Below are 22182 nucleotides of genomic sequence, written 5' to 3' on the forward strand. Positions count from 1 at the left end.
GTGTATTTTTCATTTCAGTTATTGTATTGTTCATCTCTGTTTGTTTGTTCTTTAATTCTTCTAGGTCTTTGTTAAACATTTCTTACATCTTCTTGATCCTTGCCTCCATTTTTTTTTTTCCGAGGTCCTGGATCTTCTTCACTATCATTATTCTGAATTCTTTTTCTGGAAGGTTGCCTATCTCCCCTTCATTTAGTTGTTTTTCTGGGGTTTTATCTTGTTCCTTCATCTGCTACATAGCCCTCTGCCTTTTCATCTTGTCTATCGTTCTGTGACTGTGGTTTTTGTTCCACAGGCTGCAGGATTGAAGTTCTTCTTGCTTCTGCTGTCTGTCCTCTGGTGGATGAAGCTATCTGAGAGGCTCGTGCAAGCTTCCTGATGGGAGGGACTGGTGGTGGGTAGAGCTCGGTGTTGCTCTGGTGGGCAGAGCTCAGTAAAACTTTAATCTGCTTGTCTGCTGCTGGGTGGGGCTGTGTCCCCTCCCTGTTGGTTGTTTGGCCTGAGGCGACCCAGCACTGGAGCCTGCAGGGTCTTTGTTGGGGTTAATGGTGGATTCTGGGAGGGCTTGTGCCAATGAGTACTTCCCAGAACTTCTGCTGCCAGTGTCCTTGTCCTCAAGGTGAGCCACAGCTGCCCCCCACCTCTGCAGGAGACCCTCCAACACTAGCAGGTAGGTCTGGTTCAGTCTCCTATGGGGTCACTGCTCCTTCCCGTTGGGTCCTGGTGCACAGACTACTTTGTGTGTGCCCTCCAAGAATGAAGCCTCTGTTTCCCCCAGTCCTGTCTAAGTCTTGCAGTCAAATCCTGCTGTCCTTCAAAGTCCAGTTCTCTGGGGATTACTCTTCCTATTGCCAGCCCCCCAGGTTGGGAAGCCTGAGGTGGGGCTGAGAACCGTCACTCCAGTGGGTGGACTTCTGTGGTATAATTGTTCTCCAGTTTGTGATTTGCTCACCTAGTGGTTATGGGATTTGATTTTATTGTGATTGCGCCCCTCCTACCATCTCATTCCAGTTTCTCCTTGGTCTTTGTATGTGGGGTATGTTCTCTGGTGAGTTCCAGTGTCTTCCTGTTGATGATTGTTCAGCAGTTAGTTGTGATTCCAGTGCTCTCACAGGAGGGAGTGAGCGCATGTCCTTCTACTCCACCATCTTGAACCAATCTCTCAAAATTTAGCATGTTATGATGATTGGGGTTCAGTTTAAAAAAATATTTTTAATTGAAGTATAGTTAATTTACAGTGCTATGTTAGTTTCAAGTGTACAGCAAAATGATTCCATTGCTGTACACCTGAACCATGATACATATATTCATATACATGATACATATATTCTTTTTCAGATTCTTTTCCTTTATGGGTATTACAAGATATTGAGTATAGTTCCCTGTGCTGTACAGTAGGTCCTTGTTGCTTACCTGTTTTATATACAGTAGTGTGTATTTGTTAATCCCAAACTCCTAATTTATTTCTCCTCCCCCTCCCTTGCTACCTATCCCCTTTGGTAACTCTAAGTTCGTTTTCTATGTCTGTGAGTCAGTTTCTGTTTGGTAAAGGGGTTCAGTTTTAATACCTTACTTTTTCGTTCATCAGAGCATCATTCGTTGTGATGAAGATGAAGCTCACGTTGCATCTGTATATTGCACTGTGTGTGCAACTCACTTGTGCTCAGAGTGTTCCCAAGTTACCCATTCTACAAAGACATTAGCAAAGCACAGGAGAGTGCCTCTAGCTGATAAACCTCATGAGAAAACCATGTGCTCTCAGCATCAGGTGCATGCCATTGAGTTTGTTTGCTTGGAAGATGGCTGTCAAACTAGCCCACTCATGTGCTGTGTCTGCAAAGAATATGGAAAACACCAAGGTCACAAGGTACGAATATAGTTAAACTGGATGACTCTACCTAGTTTACCAGCCCACCGTTTATTTTCACTGACTTGGTTTTTTATGCTGAGAGTAGAGATCAAAGAAGAGCTAAATGATGAATGAGTTGAGCTTGGTAGCATGAAAAGAAATGAGAGATTTATTTTCTGAATATTATAACAAAAATTTCAGAGTCCTCATGATTCTTTCTTTATTGAAAAATGGCTTTCCAGCATGAAACAAAAGTTCTTTTTCTTTGTGTGCCTGTTTTTGTAATGCACTGGATTATTTTGATAATAATTATGTCTGTTGACAAACTGTGGTAAAATTTTAGAGAGGGTTTCTTGGTTTCTTGTTTAGCAAGAAATGGACTTCCTAATTTTAAATTATTTCTTTGAAAGGTATATAGTTTTGGGGCGAAGGCAAATTAGTATTTCTTACGCTGTGTTTTTTGTAAATGTGTTATAAAAGCCTCTTGCAGCTGATGCTTTTTTATTAATAGGAGCCATTTAAGTAGCATTTTATATCATTAGTCAATACTGTGAGTTCTTTTCTATAATTATGTTACATCTTATAGCATTCAGTATTGGAACCAGAAGCTAACCAGATCCGAGCATCAATTTTAGATATGGCTCATTGCATACGGACCTTCACTGAGGAAATCTCAGATTATTCCAGAAAATTAGTTGGAATCGTTCAGCACATTGAAGGAGGAGAACAAATAGTGGAAGATGGAATTGGAATGGCCCACACAGAACATGTATGGGTTTTTTTCTTCCTCACCCTTTTCCTTGTCACTTTTTCACCTTGTAGGATTTATTGAGCAATTACATTGTGCCAGTACTGCACTGGTCACTGGAAATAAGTTTTTAAAAAGTCTTTGTCTTTATGGAAATTTATAATCCATCATGGAAGAGAGCCAGTTTCAAGTGTGGTAACTGTTACTTTGTGGGGGAAGTACAGGATGCCCTGGCAGTGTGCATAAAAACAGCAATAACTTGGGTAAGTCGTAGAAGGCTTTCTAGAAGATGTGACGTCTAAACTGAGATTTGAAGGAATTTAGTCAGGGAGAAGAGTGGGGTGGGGAGTGAGTTGTTCCAGAGAGGGAAGCATATGTTAAAATACATGGAAGTGAGAATTGGACATATTGTAGAAACTTAACTAAGTTCACTATGGTTGAAGCTTTGAGTATTGGGGTGGGGCGTGGCAAGAATAGATGTTGGAGAGTTAAGGGCCAAATCCTGCAGCATCTTGTTAGACATGTTAAAGAGTTTGGACTTTATCTTACAGGCAGTGATGAGCTGTTGAAGAATTGGCATAGGAATAACATAATCAGGTTTGCATTAAGAAAGGTTGCTCTTTAATATAAAAAATGAATTGGAGGAGCAACAAGATTGGAAGCAAGGAGACCTATTGTGAGGTTGCTGAAATTATCTACTTGAGAAATGTTTATGGCCCATAATACCGGAGTAGTGAGAATGGAGAGGAGTACATGGATTTGAGATTTTAAAGAAGTAGAATAGTGATTTACTGATAATATTAGTGATTTATTGATAATATTGATTGGATAGGTACTTTGCAGGGTCAGGCATAATGCCTAGATTTCTACCTTGCCCAATCTGGTGGATGGTGATATTGTGCTCTAATGGGGGAGGAAGAAGAATTTGGGAGGGGATAATGGGACCAAGGTGATAAGTTTAATTTGGATGTTGAATTTGTTATTTCTGTGAGATAAAAGGAGATACCCTTCATTGAAATGAAGAGTCAGTGGGTGTTAGGAAGTGTGTCTAACTTTTAAGAAGTTTGGCTGTAAAGAGAAGGAAGGAACTTAGGTGGTAGTGGTAATTGCATTTTAAAATTGAATTACAGAGGAGAAAGGGATATTTTCAGATGGGAATATAAAGTACAGGGACAGACACAATGTAGTGTTTTTCTTTTGTAAAGAAAGTTAAGCTAAGTCATTGGGGAATAATGCTAGAACTGCTCTCTGTCAAATATGGTAGCCATTAGCCTCATGTGGCTATTTAAGTTTAAATTATTTAACCGTTCAAGAAAATACATAATTTACTTCCTCAGTCTCACTAGCTACATTTCAAGTACATTTTACGTGCATGTAGCTGGTGGCTACCATATTAGTCAGTACAGATATAGAATATGTCTATCAGAGTCTATCACATAAAATTTATGTCTATCACATAAAATTTATGTCTATCACATAAAATTCTATTGGACATTTTTGTGCTACGGTGGAAATATTTTATTTATTCCCTCAGCAAATATGTATTGAACACATCCAAAGTGCTAGACACTGTTGAAGTCAAAAATACCTGCTTTTGCAAAGTTTACATTCTAATGTGGGGAGAGAGACAGTACATAAGTAAAATACAGATGTATGTTATTAAATACTTTGGAGAAAAATAAGGGAAAGGGGGAGTGCACTTTTATGTGGGGTGTTTGAGGATAGGCTCCCTGAGAAGGGGCATTAAGCAGAGACCTAAAGAAGCTGAGAAAGGGACCCATGCTAATATTTGGGGGAAGAGCATTCTAGGCAGAGAGAAGAGCAAGTACAGAGGCCCTGAAGTTGGGGTGTGCCTCGTGTGCTTAAGAAACTTTGAGGAGGTTGAGTTAGATAAATTAGAATGATTGATGGGGAGCATAGCAGGAGTTGAGGTCAGAAAGGTCCTTAAAGGCACTTGCTTTACTTTCTTCCAGGAATGCCCTTGAAGATATTCACATGGTTCCCTCTCTTACCTCCTTCAGGTCTTAGCTCAGATGTCTCTTTCCCAGGGAGTCCATCGTTGAACATCCCCTATAAAGGCCTTTGGCATTTACTCTGAGTGGGAAACCACTGGAGGGTTTTGAGCAAAAGAATAATTATCATTCTGACTTAACATTTAAAAAGGATCAGTCTGGCTTCTGGGTAGAGAATACATTATAGGCGGAAGAGGTAAATCTAGTGAGCCCAATTAGGAGGCTACTATAGTAATCAGGTGAGAGATGATAATGGCTTCAGTCAGGTTGGCAGAGGTGAAGGTGGTGAGGCATGATCAGATTCTAGATATATTTTGAAGTCAGCAGAATTTGTTGAGAAACTAGTTGTGAGATATGAAAGAGAAGTGTTAAGGGTGACTCCAATTTTTTTAACTTGAATAACCTGGAAGATGCAGTTGCCATTTATTGAGATGGAGGAAACTAGGTTCAGGGTTGGGAGAGATTAGGTATTCCTTATTGCTTGAAATGTCATTTAAACAGTTGGATATCCAAAGGCTGTGGTTAAGGGGAAAAATTTAGTGTGGAGATAAACATTTTGGGATTTTAAGTATATAGATTTATTTAAATTTTCATTATTTCACATATAAAATCTTCATTAAGGTTTCAGTTGTTTAAAACTTATTTTTATTGCCTTAGGTACCAGGTACTGCGGAGAATGCCCGATCATGTGTCCGAGCTTATTTTTCTGATCTACATGAAACTCTGTGTCGTCAAGAAGAAATGGCTCTAAGTGTTGTTGATGCTCATGTTCGAGAAAAACTGATTTGGCTCAGACAGCAGCAAGAAGATATGACTATTTTGTTATCCCAGGTTTCAACAGCCTGTCTCCATTGTGAAAAGACTTTGCAACAGGTATGTGGTTTAAACATGATTAGGACATAGTTTAAGAAGGAGGATTTGTAAGCTTAAGTATATCATTACCAGAGGTACACACTAGTCTATTTTATTAATTTAATAAATATTTTTGTATTATTACTCTGTGTTACTGTGGGCATTAACATTGTGCTTAGGACATGGTCTCTAACCTCAAATTGCTCCACTCAACCACATCAATGTCCTCTCTTTCATGTGTCTTCCCCACCATAAAACCATACGTTCTAGAACCTCTCTAACTTCCTGTCATTCTTCAGTCATCCCAAGCCCTTTAACCCTTCTTTGCCAAGCATATACTATTCTTTCTGCTTGATGGGCTTATGTCTCCCTTTTCTGATATTGGAAATCCTTCTTCAAATGTTTGCTGTTCTTTGAAGCTACTTACCCTTCCTTGCTCTTTTTTGTTTTTGTTTTTGGTGGCAGAGGTGGGGTGCCTCTCTAGCATGTACTCCCTATCTCTGCTCTAATTTATTGGTTCTTAACTTTGATGTCACAGAAAACCCATGTTTTTTCATGGTTGAGGTATCATAAGCAATTTGTTACCCAGTTTGCAGATAATGTGCTTTTTAAATAGATTTAAGGTTATTCTAACAAAAATGCCAGTCTTACTCATTACTATTTTGGATCTGCCTTCAGGAATGTGCAATTTAAGGCTAATTATTGCCCTAGGAATTCCTGATAAGCTTCAGTCACTCTCATCTTTTGATAGATTGCTAATGATTGTGTTGATATCATATCATCATAGAGCTAAACTTCTTACTGTTGCAGAGCTTTTTCTCTTAAATATCTGATTAGACTTAAATGAATGTGGCCAGGCTGTAACCACATCAGTCTTGAGTCCTTTAGTCCTTATCACATTGAATTGTAATAATTGATGTTTATGCCATTTATTAAGTTGTCTTTGAGCTCCAGTCCTATTCTATCCTCTGCTTTGTGATGCTGATACTGTAACTGCAAACCACATACCAGCTCTGCCAGCTGCCTCCATGTGATTTTAGGCTCTGCCAATAGGGGACAGTAGAAGGAAGCTGAAAGGTGGAGGCGGTTTCCTGTGCGTTCCTATTTGCTTGGGGTTCCTGTGAATGACACTGCTCATACTACGAGACCACTTTCCTTAGAGATATGAATTTCAGCTCCATGAGATCCCTCCTATAAGTTTTTAAGTTTTAATAATTCTAGCATCTCTCCTTTATTCTCCCAGCCCTGAGGGTGGTAGATGTTTCCTACAGTTGTTTCCTCCATGATACCTCAGAGTTCTTTTTACCCTTTCAGTTGCCTACTTTGTTACCAGGTTGCCATCTAGTTAACAGTTCTTTGTATTAATTTTTTTCTATTCATATGACTATTGTGGTTTTTATCTCCTGATTTGAACCTAATGATAACAATATGCACATTTGTCCTTCTGGATGTATCTATCCAGATACAAAGAATTTAGAGATACAAAGAGCCTAATAAATACTTGTTTAGCTCAAGCTACACAGCAAAATTAGAAATGGATCATGTCCTAAATCATACTTAAGTGAATACTTCAAAGTATTTTTATATTTATTTTATTAAAAAGAAAGCTCATAGTTACTGAAATATTTAGAAGTATTTGGAAGTATTTTAGAGTTTCTGAAGCATTTGGTCAAAGTAACTGATAATTGTTAATGACATGGTATTATCTCACTATGTTAACGCAGATGAAATTGGGGTCTTAGATTCATTCTTCATATGGACCTATTAGTTTTGTTCTGATTTATGGACACAGAACCCTAATCTCAATCTTTTAATATTCTTAAAAGTTCCTGCCACAGAGATAACTGAACAGAGGAATGGATGGAACATCACATATATATTACCAATTTTGAGAACAAAATCATCCCTCCCCTCCAGAAAAAATTGATGCATCATCTAAGTTCAAGGCATAATACTGAATGGTTAGGATTTGTTTATTAGGCAAATATTTGTTGTGTGCCTACTATGTGCCATGTATATTCTAGGTACATGGAATATGTCAGTAAACAAAGCAAGCAAAAAGCCATAATCTTGTGGAATTAGCATCCTAGCAAGGAGAAGGCAGACAATAAGCCATAACCATATCTAATAAGTAAATTATATAGTATGTTAAAAAGTGATAAGAGCTAAGGGAAAAAGAAAAAGTATGAGGGTACAGCAGATTGTATTTTTAAATAGGGTAAGCATCACTGAGAGAAGGTGAGATTTGAGCAAAGACTCAAAGGGGAAGAAGGTGAAGGGAACTAACTCACACCTTAATGAAGAAGATTTCAGCTGAGGAAATGGTTAGAGCAAAAACCCTAGGGTGACATGCCTGGTGTATTTGAGGAACAGCAAAAGAGGGCACTGTGGCTAGAATAGAGTAAGCGATGGAGAGAGTAATAGGAGCTGAAATTAGAGGTAATAGGGAATTATATGTAAGGAGGGCCTTGTGGGCCATTGGAAGGACTTCAGTTTTTACTGATTGAATTGGGGAAACCATTGTGGGGTTTTGAGCACAAGAATGATTTGATCTTACTTAAAAGGATCTGGCTGATGTGTAAAAAACAGATTGAAGGAGGGCAAAGATGGAAGGAAGGAGCTCCATGGTTAGAAGGCTGTTGTAGAATTCCAAGTGAGAGAGGATAGTAGCTTGGATAGTGGGGGCTATAAGTACCCAAATTTTGGATATCCAGTAGGATTTGTTGACAAATTGTATGTGGGAATAAGGGAGGAGAAGGCAAGAATGACTCAAAGTTTTTGTTCTGGCAATTGGAACAACCAAATTGCTATCACCTAATTTGAATATGCAGCTGTGAGCAAAAACTGACAACACCGCTTCTCTCATGGAGCTTAAATATTGTTGGGAGATCTCTGTCTTATGAAGAATACATTGGTATATGTATAGAATATCTCTGGAATAATATTTGAGAAGCTGAAAAGTGTTTAACTTTGAGGAGAGGGCCTGGGAATCTAAAGTGAGAGGGAGACATCACAGTTTGACCTTCAGTCTTTTTTTTTTTAAACCAATACATGTATATCTTAAATTATTTTAAAAACTTTTTATAGGAGTACAATATATATATACAGAAATATGTGCATAAGTGTTCAGCTTGCTGAATTTTCAGACTGGACATTACTGTGTAACAAGCATCCAGATCAAGTAACAGAACATTACCAACCCCAGAAGCCCCTCAGACTCTCTTCTAGTAACTACGCACCTTTCCTCCTAAGGATAAACCACTATCCTGATTTCTAATATATACCTTGTTTTGACCTGTTTTGGTAATTAATAAAAGTGGGAATCATGCATTATAAACTCTTCATGTCATTTCTTCCCTTACTGTATGTTTGTGAAATTCATATCATCACATGTAATTGTAGTTCATTCTTACCTGAATGAACCTGTAGTTCATTCAACCATTCATTTTGGTTGTGTTGCATTTGTGAATATGCCATACTTTACTTATCTATTCTTCTATTGATGGGCTCTTAAATTATTTATTAATGCCTGATTATTGTTAACTTAGTCAAATTTATACATAAGTTAACTTTCAGTACTGTAATGTTAAATGAGCTTTTCTTGAGTTTTAGTGATATCTCTTTTTTCATTGTTTCGTTAAAAAGTTTATAAGAAATACCATCTTCTCTTTTCTAGGATGATTGTAGAGTTGTCTTAGCAAAACAAGAAATTACAAGGTTACTGGAAACATTGCAAAAGCAGCAGCAGCAGTTTACAGAGGTTGCAGATCACATTCAGTTAGATGCCAGCATCCCTGTCACTTTTACAAAGGTAATATATTCTATACTTCGTTTTTAGGTGTGTTTTTGAACAAATCATAATTGTATTACATTCCATGATAATCAACTAAGAGACAACTAAGAAATGAATGAACCACAGAATTAGGGGGAAAAAATGACTGTATCAGTGGAAAATAGAAGGTGGTATAATGAGTCTCCCTGTATTATCACCTACTTGAGCAATTAAAAACTTTTTATTTCATCTACCCTTTCCCCTAGTCTCTTTCTACCTACAGTCTCCCAGGTTATTTTGAAACAAATCCCAACATATTTCATCCTAATATATCATTTCATCTATGTAATATTTTCACGTGTTTCTAAAACACGGGTTCTGTTCTCTTTTTCAAAACACAACCAAAATACCGTTACCACACCTAAAAAATTGAATAATAAATCTCTAATATTATCCATTATCCAGTTAGTATTCAGATTTCCCAGATTGTTAAAAAAATTTTTTTAGGTTTGAGACAAAATCCAGCAAGGTGTGTATTTGGCATTTGGTTGATATGTTTTGGTCTCTTTTCAAGTGGATTCCCCCTAATTTAAAAAGGTACGTGTATTCCATTTTGCTCTCTATTTTTAGGGAGTGGCTTTTTTTTTTTTTTTTGGCTGCATTGGGTCTTGGTTACTGTGCGCAGGCTTTTTCTAGTTGCGGCGAGCGGGGGCTCCTCTTTGTTGTGGTGCGCGGGCTTTTCACTGCAGTGTCTTCTCTTGTTCCGGAGCATGGGCTCTAGGCGCGTGGGCTTCAGTAGTTGTGGCTTGCGGGCTCTAGAGCGCAGGTTCAGTAGTTGTGGCGCCCGGACTTAGTTGTTCCGCGGCATGTGGGATCTTCCCGGACCAGGGCTCGAACCCGTGTCCCCTGCATTGGCAGGAGGATTCCTAACCACTGCGCCACCAGGGAAGTCCTAGGGAGTGGCTTTTAAAACCTTTTTAGTCTTGTTTTATAATTATGTGAAACATTCACATGGTCCAGAATCAAATCTACAAAGCAAGGTTCATTCAGAGAAATCTAACTTACATTCCTGACCCTGCCACCCTTTTCTTCCCTTCTCCATAGAAAACCATTAAGAATTTTTCTTAGTTTTATTCATCATTTTAAAAAAAATAGAGAAATATATTTGCATGCACACTCCCCATATTTAAAGGTAGAATACTGTATGCACTTCTCCACCTTGTACTTTTCACTGAAGTATACATCCTGGAGGTCAGTCCATAGCAGTATATAGTGACATTTTCTGTTCCCTTTTACAGCTGCAAGGTACTTTATTGTGAGGATGTACATTTTTTTATTATGGTGAAAAACACATAATATAAAATTTACCATCTTAACCATTTTTTAAGTGTTTAGTTCAGTATTGTTAAGTATGTTCACATTGTGTGAAACATTTCCAGAAATTTTTCATCTTGAAAAACTGAAACTATACCTTATAAACAATGACTCCCCTATTCCCCCCTTCTCACTAGCTCCTGGTAACCACCATTCTACTTTCTATTTCTTTGTATTTGACTACTTTAAATTTATCATGCAAGTGGAATCATATAGTATTTGTCTTTTTGTGACCGGCTTATTTCACTTAGCATTATGTCCTTAAAGTTCACCCATGTTGTAGCATGTGACAGAATTTCCTTCTATTTTGTCTAAATAATATTCCATTGTTTGTATATACCACATTTTGTGTATCCATTCATCTGTCGATGGATATTTGGGTTACTTCACCTCTTGGCTATTGTGAATAGTGCTGCTATGAACATGGGTGTACAGATATCTCTTTGAGGCTTTGCTTTCAATTCTTTTGGATAAATTCCCAGAAGTGGGACTACTGGATCATATGGTAATTCTATTTTTAATTTTCTGAGGAAATGCTATACTGTTTTCCATAGTGGTTGCATCATATTATATAAATCCCACCAAAAGTGCATGAGGGTTCCAATTTCTCCACATTTTCACCAACACTTGTTATTTTCTGTTCTGGGGTTTTTTTTTTGATAGTAAAACAGGATGACTTACACTCGTAGCCATCCTAATTGGTGTAAGGTGATACCTCATTGTGGTTTTGATTTGCATTTCTCTGATGATAGTGATGTTGAGTATCTTTTTTATATGCTTCTTGGCCAGTTCTTTGGAGAATTTTGTACAAGTCGTTTGCCTGTTTTTCTATTGAGTTATTTTATTTTTTTGTTGTTGAGTTGTTGGAGTTCTTTTTATATTCTGGATATGAATCTATTATCAGATACATGATTTGCAAGTATCTTCTCCCATTCTGTAGTTTGCTTCTTCACTCTACTGATTGTGTCCTTTTATTCACAAAAGTTTTAAAGGTTGATCTAGTCCCATTTGTTTATTTTTGCTCTTGTTGACTGTGCTTTTGATGTCATATCCAGGAAATCATTGCCAAATCCAATGTTATGGAGCCTTCTGTGTTTTCTTCTAGGAGTTTTATAGCCTTGGTTCTTATGTTTAGGGCTTTAATTCATTTATTTATAATCCAAGTATTTATAATTGTTATATATTCTTTATATTTGCCCTTTTATCATTATATAATGAACTTCTTTGTCTCTTGTAACAGTTTCTGACTTAAAATCTATTTTGTCCGATATTAGGAGAGCCACCCCTGCTCTCTTTTGGGTATGATTTGCATCTCTTTCCATCCTTTCGCTTTCAGACTATGTATTTCCTTAGCTGTAAAGTGAGTCTCTTGTAGATAGCATATTTTTGGATCTTGGTTTTTCACGCATTTAGTCAAACTGTGTCTTTTGAGTGGAGAGTTAAGTCTGTTTAAAGTAATTATTGATAGGTAAATACTGTTGTCATTTTGTTCATTGTTTTCTGCATAACTTGATAGTTTTTTTGTTTCACGTTTCCTCTTTCATTGCCTTCCTTTGTGTTTTATTGATTTTTTTATAGTGTCATATTTGATTCCCTTCTCTTTTCCTTTGGTGTATATTCTGTGGATTTTTTTGTGTGTGTGGTTACCATTGCAATTACATAAAACATCTTAGTTATAACATTCTATTTTAAACTGATAGCAGTTTAACTTCAATTGCATACAAAAACTCTTATTCTTTCACAGCTCCATCCCCCTGTACTTTATGTTATTGATGTCACAAATTACATCTTTATTGTACACCTATTAGCACAGGCTTATAGTTTTTTTTCATGTGTTTGTTATTTCAATTCTATGAAGAATTAAATTTAGGCACCCAAATTATAATACAGGTAACTATTTGTCCATGTAGTTATTGTTACCATTTTAGATTTTCATATGGCTTCATGTTGCTGTCTAGTGTCCTTTCTTTTCAACTTGAAGGACTCCTTTAGCATTTCTTATAGAGCTTTCTTTTCAACTTGAAGGACTCCTTTAGCATTTCTTATAGAGCAGGTCTAGTGGTAATGACTCCCTCAGATTTTGTTTTTCTGGGAAAGTCATGATTTTTCCTTCATTTCTGAAGGACAGTTTTGCCATATATAGCATTCTTGTTTGACAGTTTTTTTCTTTCAGCACTTTGAATGTATCTTCCCACTCTTTCTGGCCTGCGGTGTTTCTGCTGAGAAATTTGTTAATAATCAAATTTATGTGATGAGTCACTTTTCTCTTGCTGCTTTCAAGATTATCCTGTTTTTGACTTTTGACAGTTGGATTATAATGTGTCTCATTGTGGGTCTCTTTGGACTTATCTGAGTTGGAATTGAGCTTCTAGAATTTTTATGTCCATTTCTTTCCTCAGATTGGGAAGTTTTCAGCCATTGTATCTTCAAGTAAGATCTCTTTGCCCCTTTATTTCTGTATCCTCCTTCTGGGACTCCCATTCCCATATGTCTCTTAGGGTCTTTTCACTTTTCTTCATTCTTTTTTCTTTTTCCTCCTCTATCTCCATTAGTTCAAATTACATGTCTTTTAAAAAACTAATCCTTGCAAAAATCCTATGTAAGTTTGGTACAATTTTTAATCCCCATTTTACAGATGGGAGAAGTCAGGCAGAGAGGTCATGCAGCTAGCAATATATACAAGTATGTTCATTGCAGCATTATTTGTAATACCAAAAAGTCAGAGATGACCTAATATCTCTCAGTTGGTGATTGGTTAAATTGTGGTACATGGAATATAATAAAGCAATTAAAAGAAAAAGGTAGGTCCAAATGTTTTGAAATGAAAGGATTCCATAATGTACTACTGAGTATAAAAAGTAGTTGCAGTGTGTATTTTTTTTTTTAACTATATCTGCTTTGTGTATGTCAACCAATGTTTGCACAGGAAGATATCTTGAGGGATATATGTGAAATTGTTAACAGTGGATATTTATGGGAAGTGAGTATCACTTTTCATTTTTAATTAATATATTTAACACAGAATGAAAAATCTTATTTAAAGAAGATTCAGTTGAGTTAGAAAATCTGGGAAAAATAAGTGGGTATGTGTATTTTTTTTAACTTATATAAAAACAAAGTAAGTAGTAAGTTTTACTAAGCTAAGATTTAGCAAAGCAATGAGGATTGATTTCCTCTTTCTAAAGATTAGAATAAGGGTATTTTAATAGGGGACTATAACTTTGATTTTAATGGATTAAGGAATGAGTAGGAGACACAATAATTAACAAAGGTATTTTATAAATAAAAGTGTAAGTACTAATACTTTTAACTCCATAGCAAAATAAAAAGATTATTTTTTTAAAAAAATTATAGGACAATAGAGTTCACATTGGACCCAAAATGGAAATTCGAGTTGTTACGTTAGGATTAGATGGTGCTGGAAAAACTACTATTTTGTTTAAATTAAAACAGGATGAGTTCATGCAGCCTATTCCAACAATTGGTAAGTATGAGTATTGCTTTTACCTTAATGGACATTTTACAGACAAACCCTAGCTTACAGCTGAGTTCTTTGGGACTTATTTTATGTCAATCTGGTTTGGAGATTGGCTCTAAGACACCAGCATTTCAGAGAAAAAATGCAAGATTCAGTGGCTGTGGGATTGAAATGTGGATGGGGAGGATAGCAAGAAGGAACAGAATATTGGTGGGACAGTTGGAAGGAATAAAGGATTGATGACCCTGCTAAGGATTTGGGTAGTGATGCAGATCTGGTACTTGGGTGTCAAGGTCTTAAGGACTCTGGTGGATTAGAGGGCTAACCCTGGTTAAAGGTATACATTTCCCCACACATGTTTATCACGAGTGGAGTTGGTTGGGGAGCAGTAGATAGTGCTGTATGCAGATAATTTGTAAGTCACAGTTATAAACAGGGTTGCCTGTGTTTGGTGTGTAAATGTAAGTTCAATATTAAAGTAAGTTTTTTTAAAAACAGGTTTTAATGTGGAAACTGTAGAATATAAAAATCTAAAGTTCACCATTTGGGATGTAGGTGGAAAACATAAATTAAGACCATTGTGGAAACATTATTACCTGAATACCCAAGGTAAGAGCGTAAAAATTACATCTTAATTTTTCAGATTTTTAGGATGCCAGTTCAGTTTTCAATTCATTGATTTAGCTAATAAAACTGATATTTTAGCATTGATTAAAAATGTGACTATACCTTTAAATATTGGTAGCAAGCTCCACATTATTAAGAAAATTAGGGTGGATAGACTGGGTTATGTACTCTGGTTTATTTCATGAAAAACCATAATTTAGCATAAAGACCAAAGTTATGTTATATATGTAGGTAATTAACGGTACTTTCCTCTTGCTACTCTTAACAGTTAAAGTATATTATTAGTGTTCATATGAGCATGATCACTGGCAATATTGTGTTATAGGGTAGAATTTGTGGTATATAGTTCTCTTGCTCTATTCAATTAAATTCAACTCAACAGTTATCCCATTATAATCTCTCAATAGCTCCACTCCTTCATTTCTATTCACAATTAGTTGTTATCTGCAGAAGAAGTTACAGTGGTTTGCTTTTGACCAAACTGTGTTATATCACATATATTCCACTTAGCATTTATTCACACTTGGGCCCCGTTCTACACTTTGCCTCTTGTACCCCAACATAAAGCTTATTATGTTCATGCTACCTGTTCCATATGTCATCCTATTTTCCACCTAGAAGAAAGACTAGATAATTTTTACTTTGGGATTCTTGATATTAAGTTTCGTATGAGACAGTGATTTAGGGGACAAATTGGAATTTTGAACATGGGGAATGGTTGAAAGTCTGGGATGTTTAGCTACCATAAGGTAGCTGGAAAGATTTCAAAAGAGAATTAATTCAGTAGATATTTATGAAGTTTCTGCTGTGTATTTTGAGTACAGTCTGTGGAAAGTGCTGTGCCGGGCACCTAGAGAGAATACTTGGGAGAGATAAAGATGGTGATTTATTTATTTTTAAAACACTATCTTTTGGTAAATCAAGTAGTAATCAAAGAAATAAAATCAGTAGGTAGATCATAAGAGCTACATTTTCATTCATTAAGAGAAAAATATTAAATGATATGCACAACAATCTGTGTTTGGTAGGCAAGCATTGTAAATCCTGTTACAGATGGGGAAACAACAGCTGAAAAGTTAGGCGAACTGTTTGAGATTATATCATTAATTATTGCTAGGTGTTCCTGTAATAAGCAGCCTTTCTGTGAAAATAATGATGGTAGACTAACCATAATATATTAATGAGAACATTAAAATATTTAGTCCATTTACTGAAATTTAACAAGTGACTAAATGAATATTTTTCTCTTTTTTTGGTAGCTGTTGTATTTGTTGTTGATAGCAGTCACAGAGACAGAGTTAGTGAAGCACACAGTGAACTTGCAAAGTTGTTAACAGAAAAAGAACTCCGAGATGCTTTGCTACTGATTTTTGCTAACAAACAGGTAACACATTTTTATTTCAGAATATTTATTTTAGCATTCCACATTGTAAGTAGCTGTTAAGATTTCAAGGGAAATAATTCAGTAGATATAAAATTTCTGCTCTGTATTTTGAGTACAATCTATATGGAAGGTGCTGTACTTGGTACCTTGGAGTATACAGAAGAAAATAAAGTAGTTGATGCTCACTAGAAACTCCTGTGTATTTAGGTAAGCATGTTAAGTGTATATTTTTAATACAAAGAAAATTGGTGACTTCAGTAATATTAACAATGTTAAGGAAAATTGGAGAGTAGTTCTAAAGGTGGTATTTTGTAAGATTTGTAAAAAGTAGGATTTGAATTGAAACTATAAGAGTTGAAATTATGGATAAGACTTTGAGTTAATTTTTGAAGGAAAGAATGCTGCAGGCAGGAAAAAGTATTTTTAGGGAGCATCAAGGAGATCTGTATGTGAGGGGTAGGTAGAGGATGAAGAAATCCTAGAGTAACAGAGGAGGTTGTGTGATAAAGGCCTGACAGGGCCAGGCTGAGAAATTTAGGTTATATTCTGAGTAAAGGAGAACCATTAAAAGTTGGTGATAAGATCATATTAGTGTTTTAGGATTGTAATTTTGGGGGTAGGATGTAGAATTAATCAAGGGCAAGGGAGTAGAGACAGGCAGATGCAGTAAATTGCTGCAGTAATTCAAGTGACAGTTAACAAGGTCCTGAATTAAAGGAATGGAAGGGTAGAAGCAGACTGAAGAAACTTTATGGACATAGAATAGTTAGAATTTGGTGACCGAACGGAGAGGATGAAGGACAGTGAGTAGCTGAAGATTCTTAGATTTTGGAACTAAGCTGGGAGGATGAGAATGCTTTTCTTTAGTGCAGTAGGGGGGCTTAGATGTCATAAGAAGGAAGAGTAGGATGGACAGGGAATTTCCCCTTAATAAAAAAAAAAAGCAAACCATTAAGAGCTGATATACTTCACTTTATTTATGATTAAAGATATGCAAATAAGACAGAGTGAAATACCATTTTCCACCTATCATATTGTTAAAGATGAAAATGTTTGATAATCCTCAGACCTGCATACACTGCTGGTGTGGTTATTCAATGGAGACATTTTCTTGGAGGGCAATATGGCAGTACTTTGTCAAAGTTTTAGGTGCATATACCCTTTTACCCTGTAATTCTATCTCTAGTAATGTATTCTGCAGACAGATATCCTAAGGTTATCTTAGAGATAATTTTGTAAATGTATGTATGTAAAAATACATGTTTATATGAATGTGTATGCATATGTAATAGCACGTAAGCACACATCTTCAATCTAAATATTCAGTATAGGACTGGTTAAGAAAATTATGTTGCACCTACAGTGGAATGCAATACAGATGTTAAAAATAATATGGAAAATCTGCTTGTCCTGATAATGGAAAGATATCTTTATTTTCAAGATATGTGTTAAGTAAAAAACAAAAAAAGAGTATGTTCCTGTTTATTTGCGTGAGTGTGCGTGGAAGTTTTCTGAAAAATATGAAAGAAATTGTTACTGATGATTGCTTCTGGGAAGAAGGAGAGCTTTTTTTTTAAATTTTTTTTAATTTTTTAATTTTTTTACTGATAGTTGCTTCTGGGAAGAAGGGGTATTCAGAGGTATTTGGAGAGGTTTTTTTGTTTTTTTTGTTTTTGGCCGCGCCACGTGGCTTACAGGATCTTAGTGTCCTGACCAGAGATTGAACCCGGGCCCCCGGGAGCGAGAGTGCTGGGTCCTAACCACTGGACCACCAGGGAATTCCGTGGAGAGCTTAATAAACTCTTTACTATATAAACTGTATGTAAAAGCCATTTCTTACAATGTGCATGTATTAATTTTTTTTAAATTGATGCCTTATAATGACCTCAGCAGTTTTTTCATTCAGGGGGCACAGGCTTTATTGATTTCATTGCAAGACTTCTTACAGACTGTCTATATTATAACCAAAACTCAAATTTTTTCTCATTAATCTCAAAATAATTACTGAAAGTTGAATTTAGGTTTTAACTTTAGTATAGGCTTCTGTTGGAGTGGTACCAATAGAACTGTAAATAAATAACAATAATTACAAATATGATAATTTTGATGGACTGATTAAAATTCTGATGTGTATGTATCTTTCAGGATGTTGCTGGAGCTCTGTCAGTAGAAGAAATCACTGAACTTCTTAGTCTCCATAAATTGTGCTGTGGCCGAAGCTGGTATATTCAGGGCTGTGATGCTCGAAGTGGTATGGGACTATACGAAGGGTTGGACTGGCTCTCACGGCAACTTGTGGCTGCTGGAGTATTGGATGTTGCCTGATTTTAAATGCAGTTGTTTAAAGTTTTGGTTAAGAGTTATTTTGCACATAATATGATGTAAGAAATTATACATCTCAAAGGTAGTTAATTTACGATGTATATATAAAAGGAATTTTAGTTCGGGAATTCAGTACAATATTGCTTTTAAAAAACTCTGTAGTAAAATTTAAATATCTGATGGAGCAGATTAAATTGGATTAAATAGGGACTTACTGGGTATACCTTTTTTTTAACGTACATTTGTTATTTAATTTTTTCAGATTACATGTGACCCATATATTGGGAAAGAAGTAGTCACAAAGAGTAGGTGAAAGTTTATTCTTTCAAAGGAAAAAGGATAGCCAACTGAGTGCCTAATGGAACCTCTGTATGAAGCAAGTGAAGCATGGCTTCTTCAACTTGGCTTTTCACTGGATTTTGGCAGTATTTAGTAGCAAAACTGGCAGTGACTTAATGAAATACAATTCAAACTGCATCTTTGCGTAATAGGATTACTTTAACGTTCAGTATAACAGAACACCTTTAATGCTAAGAACTATGAGCTATAGAAAATTAATATTTTATAGTGTTTTATTAAAGCTCTCCTAAAGCCTTTTGTATAAAACCCAGTGAGTCAGAATGAAGTGTAATCTAACTAGGCCTGATGTTCGATTAGTACTACACTGAAGAACAATTAATAATAAAACTGTGAAAGTCAGTTATATTCTAGTTGATCTTCACTTATGAAAGACCCATTTGCAGGGCTGAACCTGAATGTATTATTTCCCAGGTCAGAGCTCTAAATTTGTCCTACTGTTTTTCAGTATATTTAAGGTACTTAGCATTGTGTCTTTTAAAAATAATACTGCATCTTCAGTGAGAATGACTATAGGTAAAATGTAGTAAGTTACACACAGAAACGAGGGTTGGTTTTACATAAAAGGTAGAGATATAAGTAGAAAACTACCTCTACCACAGAGAAGTTATTTATGCAGTGGAAAATGCTTATTACAATTACTTTAAAATGTTTTCCTGGGCTTCCCTGGTGGCGCAGTGGTTGGGAGTCCGCCTGCTGATGCAGGGGGCGCGGGTTCGTGCCCTGGTCCGGGAGGATCCCGCGTGCCGCGGAGCGGCTGGGCCCGTGAGCCATGGCCGCTGAGCCTGGGCGTCCAGAGCCTGTGCTCCGCAATGGGAGAGGCCACGGCAGTGAGAGGCCCGCGTACCGCAAAAAAAAAAAAAAAAAAAATGTTTTCCCAAAATAAGTGTATTTATGTTAACAATAAAATGTGGTCAAGGCTTTTCATGACAAGGCCTTGAAAAGTTGTTTGAGAAATGTTCAAAAAGTTTACATCACATTTATCATGCAGTGTTGAGTAGAAGTTTAAAAAGTTTGTGCTCTTTACTGTTTTTCATTTTTTAAGGAAACTCCCTTATTATGGCAGTACGATTTATATTTAAATATACCTAGATTGAATTTTATGGTTTTTGTTTTTCTTTTTAAATGCTCTTTATACTTTAGGATGAGGTTAAATCCTAAATCTTATTATTTGAAATGCTAGAGGACATTGATGTCTGATGATAAGATGTGTCTCCTGGGTGGCACTGTTTTGGTTCAGTCTCTTCAAATGTACTTTTGTTTAAAAACAACAAAACTTTTAGAAAACAAAGCATTAAAAAAACCCCATCAGTATTATGGGCAGTGTGTAAATAAGTAATATTACATCCTTTATTTTTCAAGTAAAAGGTCATGCTGTTACAAATGTAGTTTGTGCATATAAGTTAATACTTCTGAATTAAATTAACATTTGACTGATTGCAATAAATGTGAAAAATAAAAAAGGTGTTACATTTGCCTGTGAGCCCTTGAACTATTTCTCTACTAGGTAATTGGAAAAAAAAAGTCTAACACTAACATGTAAACTTGCATTTTCCTTGTAAATTGTTTATTTTACCAATTTTGCTTAACTTTTAAATTCACATTCCTAGCATATTTCTAAAACACAATTTAAAAATTGCGTTTAGACTTGATTATAACATACGTGATAGTACTGTTTGTTACTGTTTTTTTAAGAAATACTTTTCTCAGGCTCTTATTACTATTTGTGGTTGTATTCTTTCACTAATTATTAGTTAAGATTGCGCTTGCTAGTTCCCTCTGGGAAATGTCAAACTTCACAGAGAGAGGTTTTAAATACAGTCTATTTGGATTTGCCTTCTGGCACTGAATTTCTGTATCAAGCCTAAATATTATTGTATGGTTTATGTAAAGCAGGTTTTTCAAGTATATAGTCTTGGTCTGTAATTCTGGAATGCTTTATAATTACTATAAGCCATTATTTGCATTACACATATGATCAGTATAGACAGCAATAAAATGTTAAAATCATTTTAAAGAAGTCCTATTATTCTAAAAATTCTGTTTCTTGAACCATCTATATAGTAGTATTGCTAATAACCAATTAAAGTTATATTTGTGCTGTGGTTAAGAGAAAACAAAATGGGATAGGGATTGACTTGTATGACAAATTTGAGATATACTTTATTAAAAATTTAGAAATACCATTCTGTCATTCCGTATTTGCAATTTGTCAAATTTAAGTAACTATTATAACTGTAGTGTTTTTAAAGGAGAGCTAAAATTTTCCATTGAACAAAGTGAAATTATTGCTTTTTAAATTTAACCTTGTTTCACACAAGAACATAGCCTTTTAAATAACTGTTTTTAGAAAAGGGCTTGGAAAACTTAGCTATATCCTATGAGCTAATGTTGCTAAAACACTTTTTATGTGACACTGAGATACTTCTCAATTTGCAAAGTGGTTATAAGGAAGAAGATAGCTGTACTTTTCCCTAAAAGAATAATGAATGAAAAGGACTAATGAATAAGTATCAGATGGTATCTTGCTAATAATTTAAAACATGCTTTAAAAAAGACATCTGGCAGTGTAGGTTTTTAGGTCTACTGATTATGTTAAATTTGTGACATGGAATGGAAAAATTAATCAAATATGATTTTCACTCAAAGCAAAATAATTTTATTTTGGGAAGAATGAGGCATCACTACCACCACTTGGTGGCAGTATTACCAAAAATTTAGGATTAAGCTTTTACGAATGAATTGATAGGTAGATGAGTCTGAACACCTAAAATTAGGGAGAAAAGGTAAATGTCATAGTGAAGAGTCATTTTCTGTCCAAAATTTAGTTCTTTTTAAAAGGAGGACACAATATTAATTTAAAGTTAGCACAGTTTGGCATGTTCTTCCATCACAGTTTATGGTACAAAAATAGGTAAAGGAAATAATCCTGCTGATCAGTAGAAGGAAAAATGTAAGCTTAGATATAAAGCATAAGAATGTGAATTCCCTAAACACGTCTGTTGAACATGTTCCTGTTATAAGTTCTTAAGAGTCTGTCTGGAAAGTAGAAGCAGTGATTCTGAAGTAATTTATGAGGGTAAATGAAGAAATGAATTGGACTCATAAGACTTGGACTTATATTGTTTTATTGCTCCAATTTTTACTAATCTCTCCATTGTTAGATATTAACATTTTTACTCTATATATACTTTCTTGATGGTATATTTAGTAAGGTAAGAAAAGATATACTATATAAACTGAAGACAAAAACTGTTTAGCTACATTAGAAAAATGGTGTGAAAATAGTAAATGAATCAGTATATAAAACCAAGGACTCAGGTGTTCATTTATTCTGATTTTTATATTTGAAGAATATTTCCTAATTATTAAGGAATTAAAACACTTTTGACCAAAGGCACTTCCTA

The 22182-nt window shown here is 35.5% G+C and overlaps 1 protein-coding gene across 1 annotated transcript in view; it reads left to right on the plus strand.

Moving 5' to 3' along the window:
* The window catches only part of TRIM23 (tripartite motif containing 23), a 39843-nt gene extending 17668 nt beyond the window's left edge, over positions 1-22175 (plus strand). The window contains exons 4-11 of the mRNA XM_082623520.1: positions 1589-1867; positions 2436-2618; positions 5267-5482; positions 9138-9272; positions 13962-14091; positions 14584-14694; positions 15972-16096; positions 18242-22175. Of these exons, the coding sequence (XP_082479646.1) occupies positions 1589-1867; positions 2436-2618; positions 5267-5482; positions 9138-9272; positions 13962-14091; positions 14584-14694; positions 15972-16096; positions 18242-18421 (1359 nt within the window). The 3' untranslated portion in view covers positions 18422-22175. The remainder of the gene's footprint in view (positions 1-1588; positions 1868-2435; positions 2619-5266; positions 5483-9137; positions 9273-13961; positions 14092-14583; positions 14695-15971; positions 16097-18241) is intronic.
* The last annotated feature ends 7 nt before the right edge of the window (positions 22176-22182 follow it).

The sequence above is a fragment of the Mesoplodon mirus genome (assembly GCF_964341445.2).
Source record: "Mesoplodon mirus genome assembly, chromosome: 5".
Taxonomy (NCBI): domain Eukaryota; kingdom Metazoa; phylum Chordata; class Mammalia; order Artiodactyla; family Ziphiidae; genus Mesoplodon; species Mesoplodon mirus.